At 37.6% G+C, this 20,018-nt stretch overlaps 1 protein-coding gene across 1 annotated transcript; it reads right to left on the bottom strand.

Moving 5' to 3' along the window:
- Window positions 1–159: 159 nt before the first annotated feature.
- On the bottom strand, window positions 160–9,046 carry LOC113309128 (la-related protein 1A-like). The gene is made up of 14 exons (XM_026557545.1): window positions 8,399–9,046; window positions 7,229–7,769; window positions 6,917–7,082; window positions 6,595–6,685; window positions 6,378–6,449; window positions 5,694–6,247; window positions 4,032–4,101; window positions 3,841–3,942; window positions 3,354–3,697; window positions 3,129–3,272; window positions 2,468–2,531; window positions 2,134–2,279; window positions 1,922–2,026; window positions 160–897 (listed from the first exon to the last, which is right to left on the bottom strand). The coding sequence occupies exons 1-14, from the start codon at window positions 8,774–8,776 to the stop codon at window positions 624–626; spliced, it is 3,051 nt and encodes a 1,016-aa protein (XP_026413330.1). The 5' UTR covers window positions 8,777–9,046; the 3' UTR covers window positions 160–623.
- Window positions 9,047–20,018: the final 10,972 nt, after the last annotated feature.

Here is a 20,018-nt window from a genome sequence, read left to right as displayed (position 1 = left end):
ATGCTTCCCCATTGAGTATACATTATACAGCTTATAGCTGCTGGTGGCAAGATAACTTGCTGGATTGGATGTTGAATGAAGGTGAAACTGCAATGTGATCGAAGGACAATTTAAAAACAGAGCAGGTTTGCCTTTATGGACATAAAATATAGAAGCATGAAGGAGAACACAAGAAAACTTGAGGCTGAGCATGTTAAATTTTAATCTCTTATTCGTCAATTTCCACCATTTCCAGACTAGCTATTCAATTTCTCTCTTTTCTCTTTCTTTTTTTGTTTTTTTCCTCTTTTTCCTTTTTTTTTTTTTTTTTTTTTTTTTTTTTTTTTTTTTTTTTTTTTTGTTTTTTTCTTTTTTTTTGTTTATGTACAAATCTCATGGGAGAAAAGATAAAAACAGAAAGAAACCATTTGAACTACCCCTCTATAGCAGAGAACTCCAAAATCTGCATAATGACTACCCATAGCTTCTCGGGGACAGTATTAGACCAAAACAAAGGGAAACTTACAACAGTGTCAGGCTCATGCTCTCCCAAGCAGATGTCTTCCAGCATGCATCTCTCCAGCTCACATTCTATTTTTCAGCATACAAAATGAATGTTGGCTGCATCAACTCCCAGTGGCCCTTCACTTGCTAGATTTTTCCAGCTCTCTTGACAGGTTAGATTTCCTTCTTCCCTGCCCTGAGGAAGGTGGAGGAGGAGTGTCTCTGTTATCTTCTTTTTCAGAGGGACCACAAACACTCCCATTGCTGCAACTAGCTTCTCTTGCTGCAGGTGCCTTCTCCTTAGCACGAAAGTCATCCAAGGAACAAAATTCTTCCTTCAGTAATCTCTCCAGCTCAGGGTTCTTCTTCATGGGCTTTACATTGTCTCGCGCCTCTCGATAATGATGGAAAGCCCTGATACAGAAATACCAATAATTATGTAGCACATAGTCACACTTATAACCTGCACAAAATCTTCTAGAACTAGACCTAGTAATACGGATCAACATATGATTCTAATATACACTTACAGTCGAACTGTTGTTTTAGTCTTCAATTAAGTATTAATGACAACTGAGAGCAGTACCAGAATTAGGGGGTGCAGCATCAGGCAAGGTTGGAGTAAGCGAGAAGGTATAACATCTAAAGTAGATAATCTGATGCCAAACTAGGAAAACTTCAAATAGGGTGCTACTATTTTGCAAGACAAGACAATCATCTGTAAATTCAGATTGAGACAGCACTATTCGTACTAGGATGGCTCACTGTTATGCTTACAAATGACAAATAGCACATCTGCGCATCAACTCTACATCTAAGTTTCATCAGGCGAACAGCAAACATGTGTTATTATGCCTGAAGTACACAGGTTTAAACTGCAGCTCCATATGTGCAGAATGATAGGAGATCCATAGCAGGTCACCAAAGAAACTGGAAACCTCATAAAACCTTGGTGTTTTGGTTTATCTTATCAGGCGGGCCAGACGAGTTTTGATGTATGCCACAGCAACCCCATATTATAACACTGAAACCGGAAAGCTCATAAAACGTTGGCAGTTTAGTTTATCTTATTAGGCAGGCTAGACTGGTTGTGCCATTTTGGTGTCTGCCCAAACCACAGATCCGACAAATGCTCAAGTAGGAAAATGATCTTGGTATTGGTCTACACTTGGGATTGCTCCAACCACTGCAGCCAGTGGCCTTTCGCATTTCTGACACTTAGGATTCAAAGGCCCGTAGTTCACAGAAATATAGTCTAGCTATGAAAGTTTTGAACAGTTTGCACGAAATCTGGCAACACGCATAGGAGTCGCTTTACTTCATCTTGTGGCCTAATTTCACCCCTAGGGGATAATTATTGGCACTAACTTGCTATTTGCATCTCACATATATGCAGCGAAACCAAGATACATAAGTCAAAAGTATGAAGAAGAGTTACCAATATTTTTCAAGGCCATAAAGATTCCCCTTCTTGTAGAATTCAAGACATAGACGTTCAAAATCCTGGTAAACTTCTTCTCGGAAGTGCTTTTCCAGGCCATAACTTCAAGAGAAAAAATAGGAGGAAAGACCACAAAATGAATATCAGGAGAGCAATAACTGCACAAGCATTTCTGTTTTGCTACTAATGGAAGAGTAAGATTTAATTACCTGAAAAACCTGAAAAGACATTCTAACCCGTAGTAATATTTGGCAGCTGCATCCTCTAGAGCTAATTTTTGGAACTCATCGTACATGGAAGGAACAAACATGTTCCTTAAAAAGAAAGACCAAAACCGGTATAATGTATTCATTTCCTGCATATTAAACAAATTCACATCTTCACTGACATGATTTAAGAACTGCGCCTTCTGGAAAAATCAAAATGTCTATCTGCATCGGAAATTGGTCAGTGTGTGGCACACTATCCAAAGAATTTGACTGGCTAACAAATTGAGGCATCAACAGGGAAGGAAATATATAAGCTTAAAGAATAAAAAGCCACCTCGCTGCAGCCAATTCCTGATCTTTTCCGATCACTTAGGCAACCTTTGTGGTATTTCAAGTACCTAAAGAAGCACAAGAACAAGTCAACTTTCAAGATACACACTCAACACCCAATAAATGTGAATGTACCAATTACACAAAACCTAGATTATGAATATCTTTTTCGGGGTGTGTTTCCCCTCAACATTCTAATATTCATGCGAAAACGATAGTAAACCATTTAATTAGTAAACCATAGAAGTCTTGAACCAGCTGTCACCATTCTATTGGGTATCCCATGTCACAATTGGTTGCCTTTTCTCTTGAACGTAGGCCTGAACCTTACATCACATATTCCAAAGAGAAGTTGACCCTTAATGCTAGATGCTAACCTTGTACAGACTTGTTGGGCCCACAGGGGGATGGGTGTAGGTTAAAGAAGTTATTCTTCTTGAGGACAAAAAATTTAGTCTTTCCTAACACATTTAGCTCCATCAGTAGGCGGCCAATAGTACACAAATCGTGTGCCATTTAGAAAATTAAGTTTATCTGAGCTTTATGCTCATATATGCCCCCACTGATGCCCATGTGGACCACAACATTTAAACAACTAAGCAAGAAAATCCTAACCAGTAGTACGATTATAATGCAAGAACCAAGATGAGTGAAAGCCTCCATACATCTGTTGTTTAAAACCATTCTCTTCCAATAGCCGATGACTTGGATGCTGAAATGCTGGGAAGGGCTTTGGGATAGAGCCTATTGGTGGACTACTCCCAGCTGGAATCCCATGAGGGGAAGCACTCAACTTGGACGACAAAGATCTGTTACATCAAGTGAGTGTCAGGAATTTGAAAATCGAAAAAATTCAGAAACATGGGGAGACAGGATCACTTGAAACCCACCCGTGACTACTTTCTGGTGGTGTTGAACCAAAGAAGAAGCCAACCGAACTACTGGGTGGACTTTCTGATACTATGGCATTACGTTTACGACCACTGCCCTGATTCCGCAGGCTGCTAGGAAAGTAGCGTTGCTTAGGGATTGATTGTTGCTTGTTTGCACCACCTTTGTTTTGTTTCCTTTTTGGATGCAAGGATCCAGGATCTTCAGGGAGACTTTTCCCAGGACTATTACTACTTATTTTGGAGTTTGGTAATCCAGCTGTGGAGCTAAGATGTCTAGAATCCCCTTCTTTAGTCTCAGTCGAGGATTTTCTCCTACTAATAGAGCGTTTAGATCTCAACTCCTGAAAATGCCATACAACAGAATTCTTCAACGAAACAACCCAGAAAGTAAAAACATTCATTTGGGAAGGAGAAAGGAGGATGTGCATAAGAACTGCAATACGGAAATGACACTAACCAACAACTAAGAAAATCAGCTAACAACCTGCTCAAAAAAGTAGAGGCCGTCATTAATAGCAGAAGCAAGCTCATTCGACATAGGTTTTGATTCACTTGTTCTAGCTCTGTAATCTTCGCCAATCCTGTTCTGCATGTGCGTAATACAACCATGTATTCATAAGAAAGTGTCTAAATGGAGAAAATTTGGTAATTACTTGATCCATGAGTCAACCTTACCTGGGTTACAATAACTAGTCTCTGCACATCCTGATCATTGAGATCTGTGTCCTCGTCTTCTTCATCAATCCTTATGGACATAAGGGAGCAATTGTCAATCAGAAATGAGGACATTAAGAAGAAGGAAAATCCTTATAGCCATAAACTTTCAGATAAATATCAACAGCCACATTTTAGTGGCGGTATATGAAACCAGTACATTTTCCAGCAAAAGAAAATTTGAAACCAGTTGATGTTTACAAATAAACCATCCATGCATAATCTCTACAGTCAGAGCTAATTAGGTGATCATACTATAGGGGACTCACTTTAGGAAACTCTGATATAAGCTTGTACTATGTTACGCTGTACTGACCAGGCAATAGTTTTTGACCAAAAGGTCGAGCTCCATTTTGAATTTTTTATCCAACCTCATAAAGCGCAGATGTTATTCATCTAGTTAGTTGACAATCAAGCTTTGGAGTACCCTTTAACAATAATTTAACCACTAACGAATATGGATAATGAAGAACAGCCATAATTCACCAAAATAGATCAGCCAGACCACAATTACAGTACACAATACCAGCACAGACGGTCTAAGACAACATCACTTCAGTACACCTCTCAGAGGTCAGAAGGGTTCACGATAAATACCAAAAGAAAAAAAAAAGAACAAGAACAAGAACATAATAATCTTTTTGAAAGAGAAACAAAATGATTGAAGATACAAGGGGAAAGCAGGAGACAAGACACAGAAGCACCCCTATTGGAATACATAATCATGGAACAGCTAATGCTCTTATCTTAACACAAGAACAAATAATGAAAGAAAAATAACAGATTTCCAGAAAATACTGCAACGCCTTCAAACGTTTTGTCGTTCCCTTTTCATATGACCCAATAAAATTCAAACAGAAGAATGTGCAGATGCCCCCAAACACGAGTTATACAAGACACTTTTGATGTTGAATATATATAACGAAGACTTCTCCAGTTTGTAAAAAAACAAATCAAAGTATAAACAAAATTAACAGCCTGCAAAACCCAAACCCTTCTACACTGCTATACAAAGGGAAAAAAACACCTCCGAAGCAATCTAGGTCAAGCAAAAGTTAGTCATGAACACTGGTATCAGGTACAGGTTACTCCAAAACAGTTGTCATTAGTCTTGCAGAAAACATCGACTCCCATAATAATCTTGGGCACTCATACAACTGGATTATAACTTTCACCTCTCACAAACATTCTGCAGGTAGTTGTTCTCAGTAGAATTCATAAATGTGGAGTAATCCATAAAAATCATCAAATCAAGTTTAGTTGCTTCTATGCATTGTGATCTAGATCCCTCCATCCTTGAATTACTTCTAAACCTTCATCTCATTCTCAAATAACGATGAGTGAAACTATAAAATGCTCCAAAGTAATAATACTTGTTGGTTTGCAGGTATTCCTCCCACTAATGCTAAGCACATAAACTAAGAAGCCTGGTTACATATTTAAAAAATGCAGTTATACCCTAGAAAGATGCACAAGGACTTGTTTCACAAATAAAGAGTAATATAGTAACTTTCGCAGCATATATATATATATATTTATTTATTTATTCTGAATGAGTGGAGCATGATACCAAAAAATACTTGCGGTAACGAATATGATGTAACAGAAGAAGCAGATTGCTACCTTAAACCAGATGAAGTATGATCCTTTCTGACAGTGGTTTGCTCTAACTCTATCTCCTCATCAAGCATGAACGTGCTCTGTTCTTCAGTAGACTCGAGTGTAAAATCCTTTGGCTGGCTCTCAAATTCATCATCTAAGCGATTTGCACGTGCAGTTGTCATATTTGAACATTCAGAGCTGACCTGAGAACGGGTATTAGCCTGTGAGTCCTTCATTTCTAAACTCGATGCACCGTTCATTTTCCTGCTTGAATCCCTAACTTCTCCTTGGCATGCTTCTGTTTCAACTCCATGAAGCAGCTTCTCCTTGTTACAGTTCATACTACGTGCTACACTCGAAGAATCTTTGTCTGAGGGCACCGGCTCTTCTATGGTTAGATTACTCAATGGAACTTGTGTCCCTTGAACTTCAGAGATGTCCTTTATCTTGACATCATCGCTCTTGCAAGCTGAAGAAGACTTCTCGTCAACTTGGCCCTTCGGAGACTGGACTGTGTGCTGTCCAGAGGTTGGAAGCCATTTTAACCAGTCATCACGTCTCCGTAGCTTGTCACCCTGATAAGAAACCACCAAATCAACACAAGAAGCATTAAAATATAGGAGACTTGGAAATACTGCATTAGAATGAAACATATTTATAACTGGAAACGACGTATAAGAAGCTGAAGAAGTAAAGATGCCTTACCTGCACTTCTACAGTCTGAGAGCCACGCAGTACATCCAGAATGAAGGGTATCTCTGTTGTCATTTGCTTAACCTGTATATCAGAGATGAAGGAAAATGAGTTACATCAGTTGGGATATAAAACAAACACATCCAAAGTGAATTCAATAGTAGCATTAGATTTCCATCCATACGCATACTCCAGTCCATTAGCCAATATATAAAAAAATAAGTCTTACTCTGTTAAAATCAGCAATTCTGGAAACTGAAACCCATCCTTGTTTATCCATTAAAGAAATCAAGTGATGGTCTTTCTGCAAATTCTCGTCACTGCCAAGAATAAAAGCAGGAATTTGTAAGAGACCAATAAGCACATTTAGAAAGTAATAAGGTATACAAACAGAATTACTTGTGTTACATGTATCGTTCAAATAGGATTACACAAGAGCATATCTGAGGCTCATTTGGTCTCGAAGTTAAAGGAGTCCCAGAAAAAAATTGATAAATCCATTATTTCACTTAAAAAAAACAAACAAGAGAGCATGTTATAGACCCCGTCACCTGAAGTAATATTCAACTTGATTCAGTACTTTAATCCCTAAGGCTTGTGTATCTACTGGTGCTGTTGTGGGAAGCCCAGGAGGTGGAGGATATGGGATAAAACGAGGAGCTGGACCCATGGTGGAATCAGGATGTGCAATAGGGAGATAGTACATTGGATGAGGACCTGTACATACAAACAGTTTTAGACAGCAAGAATGTAGAAGAACTTGAATATGTACAACGTCACATGTGTAAGATGCCTGAAATTAATGAACTTAATGGAGAATGTAAAATGAACAATTGATTAAAAACATAAAAGCACCAGTTTACCAGGAAAACTTGGTCCACTTATGAACCCTGTACCGGCCCTTATAAATGGAGGTGGCCTCATAAATGTATTAGGCCCAAAACCTTGCTGCACATTAATATTGTCTCTAGAATTGAATGGATGCTGATGACGCATTGTATGGTTGAAACGTCCACCAGGTTCTTGGACATTATGCCGCCTATTAGCAAAACTGTTTAGACCTCCTTGAGGTGGAGGTTGAAATCCTCTATTAGCATCAACTCCACCACCATGACCAGGAGCAACAAAAGCTGGAATTGGGGGTTCACCAGTGGTTACCATGGGAGAATCTAGATTGGGGAAGGGTACAGGGCGAGGCTGGTAAACAACGGGGAATTGCGGCGGCGGTACAACTGTGCGAAAAACAGGTGCCACTGGTGGTTGATTATAGGGGTGAACAGGAAATGGTGGTGCACCATTCGGAGGATGATTGCGCCAAGTGTTCGATTTTTTATGATGTGACACAGGTTGTTTTGGGGAGAAGGTGCTACCGGACCTATTAGATTTATGCGGCCCAGTCGGTCCCTAGGAAAAGAGAAAAAAAATGTTCAGTAACCATTGATAAAACGTAAACAAAAAAATCACTTGCACATGGAACCAACTTGTTTGTTAGTCAAATTGTATAAATGATAGACATCTGCAATGAAGTTAAGCAATATATCATTGTACCCGTGTTACAACCATATAAACTTAATTGTTGACTATTTGATCTTGCTAGCCCACACACCCAGACCTTTGTATATTCCTGGAGTCTTCCCTGCTCTTTCTCTCCCTTCCTTACCCCTCCTATTGATTAACCCCCTGTAATGATCCATTTTTCCTCTTTTTAATCCACTTGACTTTCTGATTTTTAATTCTATAGGCATTGGTCAGACTTGTATCACAGCATATGGATTACAAAACCTGGCAGTGGTGAACTATAATAAATCTAATCCAAGACTTTGATGGGTAAATTTCAAAACTTTGACAATATAAGTGAGGATTTCACTTTCATATCCATGTACCAAATAATTTCCTGACATAAGTATATTTAATTTCATTTTAATAGATCAAAAGCTACAAAATTAATATGAGATGCAGACAATGTTGCTTAAATATTGTAACATCCAAATCAACAACAAGATAATAGTCACTTAAAATGAAATTACTTATACCTGGGAAGGAGTATTAGTCGTTGTAGTGGTGGCAGAAGCAACAGCAATGGGCTTTACAGCAGTATGAGCAACAGAATCTGAATTTTTGGGTCTTGCTTCCGCAAGTGCTGGCCAAGATTTAGCTCCCATTACAGGAACTTCAATACCTTGTTTACTTTCATTAAAGACAGGTTTTTTCCAAGCTGATGATTTCAATCCAATTTGTTCTTTTTGATCATCAACATCACCATTACTAGTTAAAGAAGCCGAATTCTTCTTATTATCTACCCCATCACCAGTGCCGCCATTACTCAATTTTTTTTCTGAAAACAAATCTTCTTCCTTTTTCATAGTCTTCTTCACTATTACCGCAGAAACTGCAATGGAGTCCGACTCCATCGCCTGATACAAGGGAATTATTGAAAAACTGCAGAAAAAAAAAATGCCCAAATAATATTCCAAAAAGTGATCTCTTATCTGAAGTTCACTTAGATATTGTTGTTCGTTGTTTCTTGGATGATATAATCATAATATCTATCTATCCATCCATCAGTCTCTTCTGGTTTCAGTTCTTTGTTTACGGCTTTGGTAGGTTTGCAGTTTATTTTGGTAAGAAAGAGAAAAGAATATTAGAATTAGGGTTTTGTCAAATTAGGGTTTAGACTTTTAGAGAGTGTGACAGTAAATGTACACAGTACGACTACGAAGTGATATGCTTACGCTAAGTGTAAAATAAACTGACCTGGGATAACTCGTTTTCACCATCTTAAAAAGGTGTCCGACAGTATCTACTTGTGTGAATTGTGAGTGAATTCTTGCTCACTCCAATTCATACGAGTCAACATTACCTTTTGATAATATATGCAACTGTCGGACCACGAATGGATTTAGGATTGGCTGGCTGCCATAAGACCTATTCGTATGCGCAAGGTTAAAAAAACTTATTTGACATATCAGGTGGTACGGTAAATGAATTGCGCGCTACTATGAAAAACCACAGAGCAACGGAAATTTTAGGAAACGATATTGATAATATCGCCAGCGATAAAGTTTTTATCGCCAACGCGAAAATCGTTCAATATTAAGTCTAGTGCCAACGGCTAGTTCTTTATCTCCTATAAATAGGTAATTTTCAAATTCAAAACTTATCCCAAAATTTTTGTGTAGAATTTTTTCTGTATTTCTCTCTTTCTCAATCAAAGTTCTCTATCTCTCAATTCTTACCAAATGGAACAATTTCAAACCCAACTTGATTCGGCAATGCAACTTGATTTTTATGAAATAGTGCTTAAAGGTGCCGTTAAGAAAATATGTGATAGTTATAAAGAAGTAGGTAAAAAAGCAAAGAAGTCTTCAAGCTTGGGTCCTTTGGGATATCAATCAAGTCAAAAATGGAACTAAGAAAAGACAAAGAAAATTTCAAGACAAGGAAAATCAAGGAAAAACAAATTTGAAGACAAACAAAAAGACAAACAAAGGAAACTCCGTTCATGAGCGCATTGATCGGAAGTTTTGTGAAATGAAGAAGATAAACAAGATGAAGAACATTGCCCCAAATTTTTACTTTTAAAGTCTAGTTATTTTCTTTTCCAAATTATTATTGTTTAATTTTATGTCTTGTAAAATGATTATTAATGATTAATCTGAAGTTTAATGAATTTGAAAATTTGACTCATTTGTAAACACAAGAAAAATGCAACTTGGGTATGACATAGAGTATTCAAGGTAATATAAATTTTGTAGGGTATGGTACAGTATTCTCATATGAAAGGATGGATGGATATATGATAGCCAATCACCTCTAATACCTGCAACTTATTTTGATGAAGCTCATAATTATAATATCGTAAATGATTTAATAAACCACGACACCAAGTCATGGAAATTCGTCGTAATTCATCAAATATTTCTCCCTGAAATAGCTGATAGGATTCTAAAACATGAGTATTCCAGCTTCTACAAAAGTTCGGTTCATGTGTACCTTAACAAGAAATCAATATTTTATTTTCAATTCCGCTTATAACAAACTGGTGGAGATTAAGCAGAAAAACATTTGTAATAGTGACGAAGAAACTGTAAAGTTTTGGAAAGCTCCATTGGGATCAAATACTCTTAAAAAAATTGTAAATTTTCTTTGGAAGTGTGTAATTGATATTGTCCCTTCAACTGAAAGACCGGTCAGAGTTATGAGACATTGAGGGGATATTTTCCCCAGAGCAAAACATATCTCGTGGGATTACCATTTCTCTATGGCAATTTGCCTTTCTATTTTTATTGCTAAAATAAGAACGTAGTCTGCAGTTGTAACTGTGCAAGATTAGATTGGTTTAAGAATAACCTCTTTGATTGTGATGGATATTGAGTTATCAAAATGGCAAACACTATTTGGAAAATTTGGAAAGATAGATGCGGACGTGGCTTGGTCCTATGGTGCGCTAATCTAGCAGCTAGATTAGCAGTCCACATCAGTTAGGACAACCTCCTAAGTCCTATGGTAGTGCTAATCTAGCATGCTAGTCGCAGAATAAAACAGCGTTGGGAGCTGAATTGAACAGCGCAAAAACCTAGCGCCGAATGGAATAGCGCTTGATTAGTCAACCAGGTTGACCGTGTTGTTTCATGGAACGCCAGCGCCGAACCATTCAGCGCCAGGGAAATCGTCTCTTCTTCAACAGAAGATCGATCTTCCTCATTTCTTCCCCCATTTTTCATTTCTCTCCATAACTCTCCCAAAAATGCATGTTCTCAATCAACAAGTCTAGAGATTTTTTTCTCAATTCCTTATGTGGGTTTGTTCTACATTGAATTTGTGATCGTTTGAGAGTATTTTCGTTCAATTCCGTCCACGAAATCGATTAAGGTATGATTTTTAAAAAAAATAGTTTTTTTTTATTATTATTTTTTTATTATGATGAAAATTTGTTGAAATTGATGATTGATATGTGTTACAGTGCATGACTGAAATTGAAATTTAGATGATTTAGATGATATGTGATTGAAATTGATTTTTAGAATTTTTGGGGTTTAATTTGATTATTTGTGATGGAAAAAAAATGAAATTTTGATTAGTTGTGAAGAAAATGAATGATAATTTGTATGATTACTTTGTAGGTAAATTTGTATGATTATTTGTGATGAAAAAATGTGTGATAGGTGTCTAAAACACCTTGATAATATCTATTGTTTATGCTTTCTTTGCTAGTTTTTCTTGTAAATTTTGAATCTTATGTTTGCTTTTGAGTATTGAGGTACTTTGGAGTCATTATGAGCAAAAGAAGGAGAAAACGTCCATTTGGAGCGTAAAAGGCAAAGAGGTCATGCGAGCTATACTTGGAGCGGGCTGAGGCGCGCGAGAAGGAGATGAAGAATGAACTGTCAGTTTCCTATAACTGACATTGAGTTGAACAGAAAGTTAGGTTGTCGGTTATTCGGAACCGACAAGCCATATATGAAGTAGGTGGCCCTCTATCCAAGATATGAGTGCCTAAAGTCATCCTGGGGTTCCCTAGAGCTGGGGTGTTTTAATCCAAAATCATTCCTACACTAGCCCTAGATTTCAGAGAAAACTCTCTTAATCATTTCTCATAACAAGGCTGCACCATTATGGTTGAGATACACAGAGATGAATTCAATGGAAGATGGGTTTTGGAAATGATATTCCGGTGATACTGTGAATGGATGGAAGATGTTGAGTTTTATGGGTTGAAACTGGTGAAGATACAGATGAAGTTCTTGAGCTATGATGGGAGGAAACAAGTGAATACTGGTGACGAATTGTGGTGGTAATTGTGATCTGGGGTTGCTAGGAATGATGGAAATAAGGTTTAATTGGATCATGAAACGAAGAAAATGAGGGTTTTGATTTGGAGTTCACATTGAGATGGGTTGAATTATAAGATGCAGGAGCAATTGCAGGTGATGGGTGCAGCTGGAATGGAGGAACTCAATGAAAAATTGAAGAGTTACAGATGGAATCAGAAATGGAGTAATGGGTGCGAACCAGCTTCAAGTTTACTGAGCTGATGGTGGTGTTGTGTCAAGGGTGTTGTCTGTGTGATGTTTTCCAGTGAGAATGATTACAAGATGGAGGAGCTGGTGATATTAAATAATTGATTTGAGATGCAGATTTGCAGTTGCAAGTAATGGATTGAGCTATTGCAGAGTGGTGAGAAGAGAAGGGTTTGAATTGATTTGTCTGTGACAGTTTCAGAGAGGGGTTTGATTCAGAGATTGCAGGCTGGTAAAGGCAGTATCTGCTGGAGAGTTAAATTGAAGCCAAGTTGAAGAGCTAATTGTTGAATTGCAATTGATGATGCAGTGAATAGGTTCAATGCCTAAAGTTGGAGGAGAAGGAGTATTGCAGTTAAATGGGTGGAGTTGTAAAGTGTGCAACTGGTGCTAGTGAAATTGCAGGTGCATAACAGAGAGAAATCGTTGAAGATGTTTCTACGAATAATTGTGAAAGTTGCAGATATGGGAAGTACTAGATGTTAAAGGAGCTGTTGATTACTAAGGTTGCAGGTCTTAACGCTTCCGCAGACATGTAAAAATTGGTGAATTACAAAGGATGAATAGAATTGAATGGTGTTGTGTTGTGGTCCTGGTGACTGAAGGCAATGAAGCTGACTATATGACCAGATGGGTTTGAAGCTACAAAATATGCTTAGATGCATGCTAGGAAATTTACAGGAAATGAGGCCGCATGATATTGGTGCAGCTGAACTGAAGTCTAGGTTGACGTCGTGACTTGTTGATGATTAGTTGTTTACAGAATTGGTTGTAGTTCGCAGAATTTAGCAGAGCAATTGAACTGCAGGTGGCGATGTATTGTTAAAGATGCAGGTGAATGGGTGAGTTTCTGGGCAGGTATTGACGCTGTGAAATGGTCGAAGCTGGTGCTTTCGTTGGTTATTGTAAGCAGGTGCTGCAAAAAATGGAACTGGTGGAATTTAAAGCAACAGTGAGGATTTTGGTTGTTTGGCTGTGAATCATTGGGAATAGCATGATGATTTGCAGCTGGTATTGCAAGTATGCAGGCAACAGTGAAAGCTGCAGGAACTGAGAAAGCTTACATGGGTTTTGGTGGTCACTGTCATGGGAAGATAGTTGTGTTAACTGCAATGGAGTTGGTGAATGGCAGTTGGCGTTTCACGGGAAAGAAGAGAGGTTCAGGCAAATAAATGGAAATGTTAGTATGAGGCAATGACGCCGCAATTATGAAGATGCAGTATGGACCTGAACTGTTGCAGTGGTTGGATGTGTACAAGGCATGATTGCCATTGGCTGGGAATGGGTTTGAAGTAGGCTGTCAGTTCCTTGGAACTGACAAGCTAAATATTAAATGGGCTATGGGCCTAAGTTCTTGCGGGCAGTTTAGAGAATTCTGGCCAAGTTTATTCATGTCTTGACCTGAGAGAGGCAATATAAGAATCTCAAAACACCACAGCAAGGGATTATTTCTTCTTCTACTTTTGTTTCTAGGGTTTAGTCAATGGTGGAGAATAATGGGAAATGACCAAAATTTGGTCAAACATAGATTTTATGTCCGCCCAAGTGAGGCGGACTTTATACGTTGGCCCGGTGATGATTCACCACATGTGCCACAAGTGTGTGGTTTAATATATTGGGTTATATTAAATAGGAGGACTTTATATGTTCGCTCCACCGCCGCGCGCATATTTAATCTCCATCCCACTCCAAACGGTTATTATACCAACCCCCCACTCCAAACGAATTTTTAGTCTCCGCTCGACCAAATATAGTTTTGGTCCGGGTTTCAGACCAAATATAGTTTGATATTTGGTTATACTCTAATTTTTAATCTTTACTCCGTCCCACTGTGTCTGTTTTCTGGACCAGATTTATGGTTTTACTCGTCCACTATGGTTGCTCTGAGCCCTATAAACAAAAGTAGAAGAAGGGATAATCCCTTATTGTGGTGTTTTGAGATTCTTATATAGACTCTCTCAGGTCAAGAGATGAATAAACTTGGATAGAATTCTCTAAACTGCCTGCAAGAACTTAGGCCCATAATCCATTTAATATTTAACTTGTCAGTTCTAAGGAACTGACAACCTACTTCAAACCCATTCTCAACCAATGTCAATCATGCCTTGTACACACATCCAACCACTGCAATAATTCAAGTCCATACCGCATCTTTATAATTGCAGCGTCATTGCCTCATACTAACATTTCCATTTATTTGCCTGAACCTCTCTTCTTTCCTGTGAAACGCCAACTGCCATTCACCAACTCCATTGCAGTTAACACAACTATCTTCCCATGGCAGTGACCACCAAAACCCATGTAAGCTTTCTCAGTTCCTGTAGCTTTCACTGTTTCCTTCATACTTGCAATACCAGCTGCAAATCATCTTGTTATTCCCAACGATTCACACCCAAACAACCAAAATCCTCACCGTTGCTTCAAACTCCAACAGTTCCATTTTCTGCAGCACCTGCTTACAATAACCAACGAAAGCACCAGCTTCGACCATTTTGCAGCGTCAATACCTGCCCAGAAACTCACCCATTCACCTGCATCTTTAACAATACAGCGCCACCTGCAGTTCCACTGCTCTGCCAAATTCTTCGAACTACAACCAATTCTGTAAACAACTAATCATCAACAAGTCACGACATCAACCTGGACTTCAGTTCAGTTGCACCAATATTCTGTGGCTTCATTTTCTGCAAAGTTCCTAGCATGCATCTAAGCTCATTTCGTAGCTTCAAACCCATCTGGTCATATAGTCAGCTTCATTTCCTTCAGTCACCAGGACCACAACACAACACCATTCAATTCCATTAATCCTTTGAAGTTCACCAATTTTTCCATGTTTGCGGCAGCGTTAAGACCTGCAACCTTAGTAACCAAACAACTCCTTTAACATCTAGTACTTCTCATATCTGCAACACTTACAATTACTCGTAGCAACATCTTCAGTGATTTCTTCCTATTTTGCACCTGCAATTTCACTAGCACCAGTTGCACACTTTACAGCTCCACCCATTTAACTGCAATACTGCTTCTCCTCCAGCTTTAGGCATTGCACTTATATTCACTGCAACATCAACTACAATTCAGCAATTAAATCTTCAACTTGGCTTCAGTTCAACTCTCCAGCAGATACTGCCTTTACCAGCCTGCAATCTCTGAATCAAACCCCTCTCTGAAACTGTCACAGACAAACCAATTCAAACCCTTCTCTTCTCACCACTCTGCAACATCTCAATCCATTACTTGCAACTGCAAATCTGCATCTCAAATCAATTATTTCATATCACCAGGTCCTCCATCTTGTAATCATTCTCACTGGAAAACATCACACAGACAACACCCTTGACACAACACCACCATCAGCTCAGTAAACTTGAAGCTGGTTCGCACCCATTACTCCATTTCTGATTCCATATGTAACCCTTCAATTTCTCATTGAGTTCCTCCATTCCAGCTGCACCCATTGGTAGGTTCGGAAACCTACAATAAAATACTGCAAGTGCACAGTGTCTCACTAGTAGAACAATGGCAAGTACAGTTCATTCCCACGAGGAGTGTGAAAATACTACTTCTAACTAATACCAAGACCAAATAATCAAATAGATAATGTTTAATGAGTTTTCAGAAATTTGAAACAAAATGAAACAATAAATAGTTTTAACGAAAAAACAGAATGATAGAAGGTTGTTAGGATTTTCGGTTTCCACCAATTAATTATGCAAACTATACTAATCTTTAAAAATCTATTATATGCATTTACAAATATTGTTTCTCCGCTCTAGTTTTCTTCGCTTCATGAGTAGTGATTCTAAAGCATTACCTATCTATCCTTGCATACCACGTCTATGGATTTAACCGAAGCACGAAATATCAATTCAAAAGCATAAATAATCAAGAAAATCACATGAACAATAAAATACCAAGCTATATGAAGAAAAACTACTAGTCATTTAAATCATTATTGAGCATATAAATGTAGAGTTTACATAATTAAATTGGTTTCTACCCAAACCCTAACATAACTCTAGCTAGCCATGGCTTTCTCAAAAACCGTAAACATATTAAAATCAAACTTTAGCTAAAGATAAATGAAGAATCGAAAACAAAACTCCAAAATCCCTCTCCTGTTTCTCTTCCAGTTCTGTGGCCGGGCGCCCCCTAGTATATTTTGAAACAACACATAAATATAGCTCACAAATGAATTCACGTTTTTCTTCTTCGTCGCCACATCACCTCCCAATAGAAGTCTGCCACATGTCATGAAAATATAAATTCACCCAATGATGTTGTGCCGCGTGTCATAATATGACGAGACATTGTAAAGTATCACCGAATCTCCACTTTCCATAATATATGAATTTCATTTAGAAAGCATGATATTTTCTTGCATGTGCTGGGTCCCACCTTAACTGTATTTGCAAAATGACGTCAGTTGGCTTCAAATATTCCTTCAGATTCTTTATATAAATATAGCAAGAGAACTTATGTAAGGACAAGATATATTAATCTTTCCTTTTCTTCATTTGCACGTGGTCATGGAGGTGATATTCTTCCATTATTATGCTAACAATAATAAAGTCACTCTTGACCAATCTTAGGTGGCATTAGTGTGCTGACATCGACTCGCTTCACCATTAAGTCTCACATTTTGATGTTTATTCGCTGGATGATCGAATTCACTTGTACTTTCTGCAAAAGCACTAAAATAGTGTCATTAGTCAAAATATTGAGTCATAGCTAATATAAATATGGGTATAAAATGTAGCACTTTCGTGCTTATCAACACCCCCACACTTATATTTTGCTAGTCCTCGATCAAAACAAAGAATTGACCCGCTACACAGCTGGTCAAATGAATATAGAGACCCGCTACACAGCTGGTCATATCATTTTTTTTCTTGTTTTTTTTAGACCCGCTACACAGCTGGTTAAATAATAAGATAAAGAGAGAGAGAGACCCGCTACACAGCTGGTCATAGAAAATACCATACAAAAGACCCGCTACACAGCTGGTCATGACCCTAAAAACCATAACGATAATAATATTTTTTTTTAAGAACCGCTACACAGTTGATCATTTTTTTTAGACCCGCTACACAACTGGTCATAATTTTTTATTTATTTTTTAAATCCTAACCAAAGTGCCACTCCCCCACACTTAAATATTACATTGTCCTCAATGTAATTGAGTCATCCAACGTAGAAATCAAGGTGGGAAATTATAAATTGCAAAAAAAAATAAACAAATAAAAATAAAAGATAGAGAAAAGGAACAGATCTGATGGGTTGACTCCCACAAAACGAAACGTATTGTTTCCCTGCTTTCAATAGCACATAATCTCAAACAAAATGAGGTTGATATCCCAAAGTAAGCTGCCAACCATATTATAGAGTCTGAAAAGTTGGGGATCAACCCAACCAATCCGGTCAGCTGAAAATATGCACCTGCAAAAACTGTAATCATCCAAAGATATATATGAATCCATTCCCCATAAATAACAATCCTTAGTAATTAATCCATGCATTGTCAGGATATGTAAATCATTCACACAAAGAGGTATAAATTTTTCAATAGCTTCTAGTTGAGGTGCACGCCCTAAATCAGGTTCTAAATCAGCGGAAATAACTTTTATGGCTGATATTGGTTCCAGTTGAGCAAAATAGGGCATACGAACATATGTTGGCTCAAATGGAGCAATAATATCATGACTCATAAACCCGTTATCATCTAAAACGGTTTCATTATCAATATCATCAAGACAAAAAAATTATGAACTTAATGGCTTAAAGGTCATGGTCGAAACTTTCTCGACTGATGGAACTAGTCGAGACAAGAACAAAACTAGAGGTTCTAGTTTGGATTTCCATTTATTAGTGTCTAACAGCGGTGTGGAGTCTAACAAGGCATTGAATCCACAAATAACACTATCGTCATCAAAATCATACCCAAAATGAGCTAAGCAAACCTCTAATGGATCTCCCAAGTGGCTCTTGCAAATATCTTGCGAATGCATACTTTCTTTTCGCCCGCACTTCAGACTAAAGTACCTAAAAAAAATGAAACAAACTGCGTAAAAAGAACTAAAAGAACAATAAAAATAAATTATTTACAAAAATTAAAAATAAGCTATATACAATGATATCAACTAGCGAGTATTTTGCTACCACTCCCCAGCAGCGGCGCAAAAAACTTGGTAGGTTCGGAAACCTACAATAAAATACTGCAAGTGCACAGTGTCTCACTAGTAGAACAATGGCAAGTACAGTTCATTCCCACGAGGAGTGTGAAAATACTACTTCTAACTAATGCCAAGACCAAATAATCAAATAGATAATGTTTAATGAGTTTTCAGAAATTTGAAACAAAATGAAACAATAAATAGTTTTAACGAAAAAACAGAATGATAGAAGGTTGTTAGGATTTTCGGTTTCCACCAATTAATTATGCAAACTATACTAATCTTTAAAAATCTATTATATGCATTTACAAATATTGTTTCTCCGCTCTAGTTTTCTTCGCTTCATGAGTAGTGATTCTAAAGCATTACCTATCTATCCTTGCATACCACGTCTAGGGATTTAACCGAAGCACGAAATATCAATTCAAAAGCATAAATAATCAAGAAAATCACATGAACAATAAAATACCAAGCTATATGAAGAAAAACTACTAGTCATTTAAATCATTATTGAGCATATAAATGTAGAGTTTACATAATTAAATTGGTTTCTACCCAAACCCTAACATAACTCTAGCTAGCCATGGCTTTCTCAAAAACCGTAAACATATTAAAATCAAACTTTAGCTAAAGATAAATGAAGAATCGAAAACAAAACTCCAAAATCCCTCTCCTGTTTCTCTTCCAGTTCTGTGGCCGGGCGCCCCCTAGTATATTTTGAAACAACACATAAATATAGCTCACAAATGAATTCACGTTTTTCTTCTTCGTCGCCACATCACCTCCCAATAGAAGTCTGCCACATGTCATGAAAATATAAATTCACCCAATGATGTTGTGCCGCGTGTCATAATATGACGAGACATTGTAAAGTATCACCGAATCTCCACTTTCCATAATATATGAATTTCATTTAGAAAGCATGATATTTTCTTGCATGTGCTGGGTCCCACCTTAACTGTATTTGCAAAATGACGTCAGTTGGCTTCAAATATTCCTTCAGATTCTTTATATAAATATAGCAAGAGAACTTATGGAAGGACAAGATATATTAATCTTTCCTTTTCTTCATTTGCACGTGGTCATGGAGGTGATATTCTTCCATTATTATGCTAACAATAATAAAGTCACTCTTGACCAATCTTAGGTGGCATTAGTGTGCTGACATCGACTCGCTTCACCATTAAGTCTCACATTTTGATGTTTATTCGCTGGATGATCGAATTCACTTGTACTTTCTGCAAAAGCACTAAAATAGTGTCATTAGTCAAAATATTGAGTCATACCTAATATAAATATGGGTATAAAATGTAGCACTTTCGTGCTTATCACCCATCACCTGCAATTGCTCCTACATCTTGTAATTCAACCCATCTCACTGTGAACTCCAAACCAAACCCCTAACCTTCAGATTCACATCAAAACCCTCTTTTTCTTCGTTTCAAGATTCAATTAAACCT

This window comes from Papaver somniferum, chromosome 9 (genome assembly GCF_003573695.1).
Source record: "Papaver somniferum cultivar HN1 chromosome 9, ASM357369v1, whole genome shotgun sequence".
NCBI classification, from domain to species: domain Eukaryota; kingdom Viridiplantae; phylum Streptophyta; class Magnoliopsida; order Ranunculales; family Papaveraceae; genus Papaver; species Papaver somniferum.
Note: the sequence above shows the minus strand (reverse complement) of the source record. Positions and strands in the feature narration are given on the sequence as shown.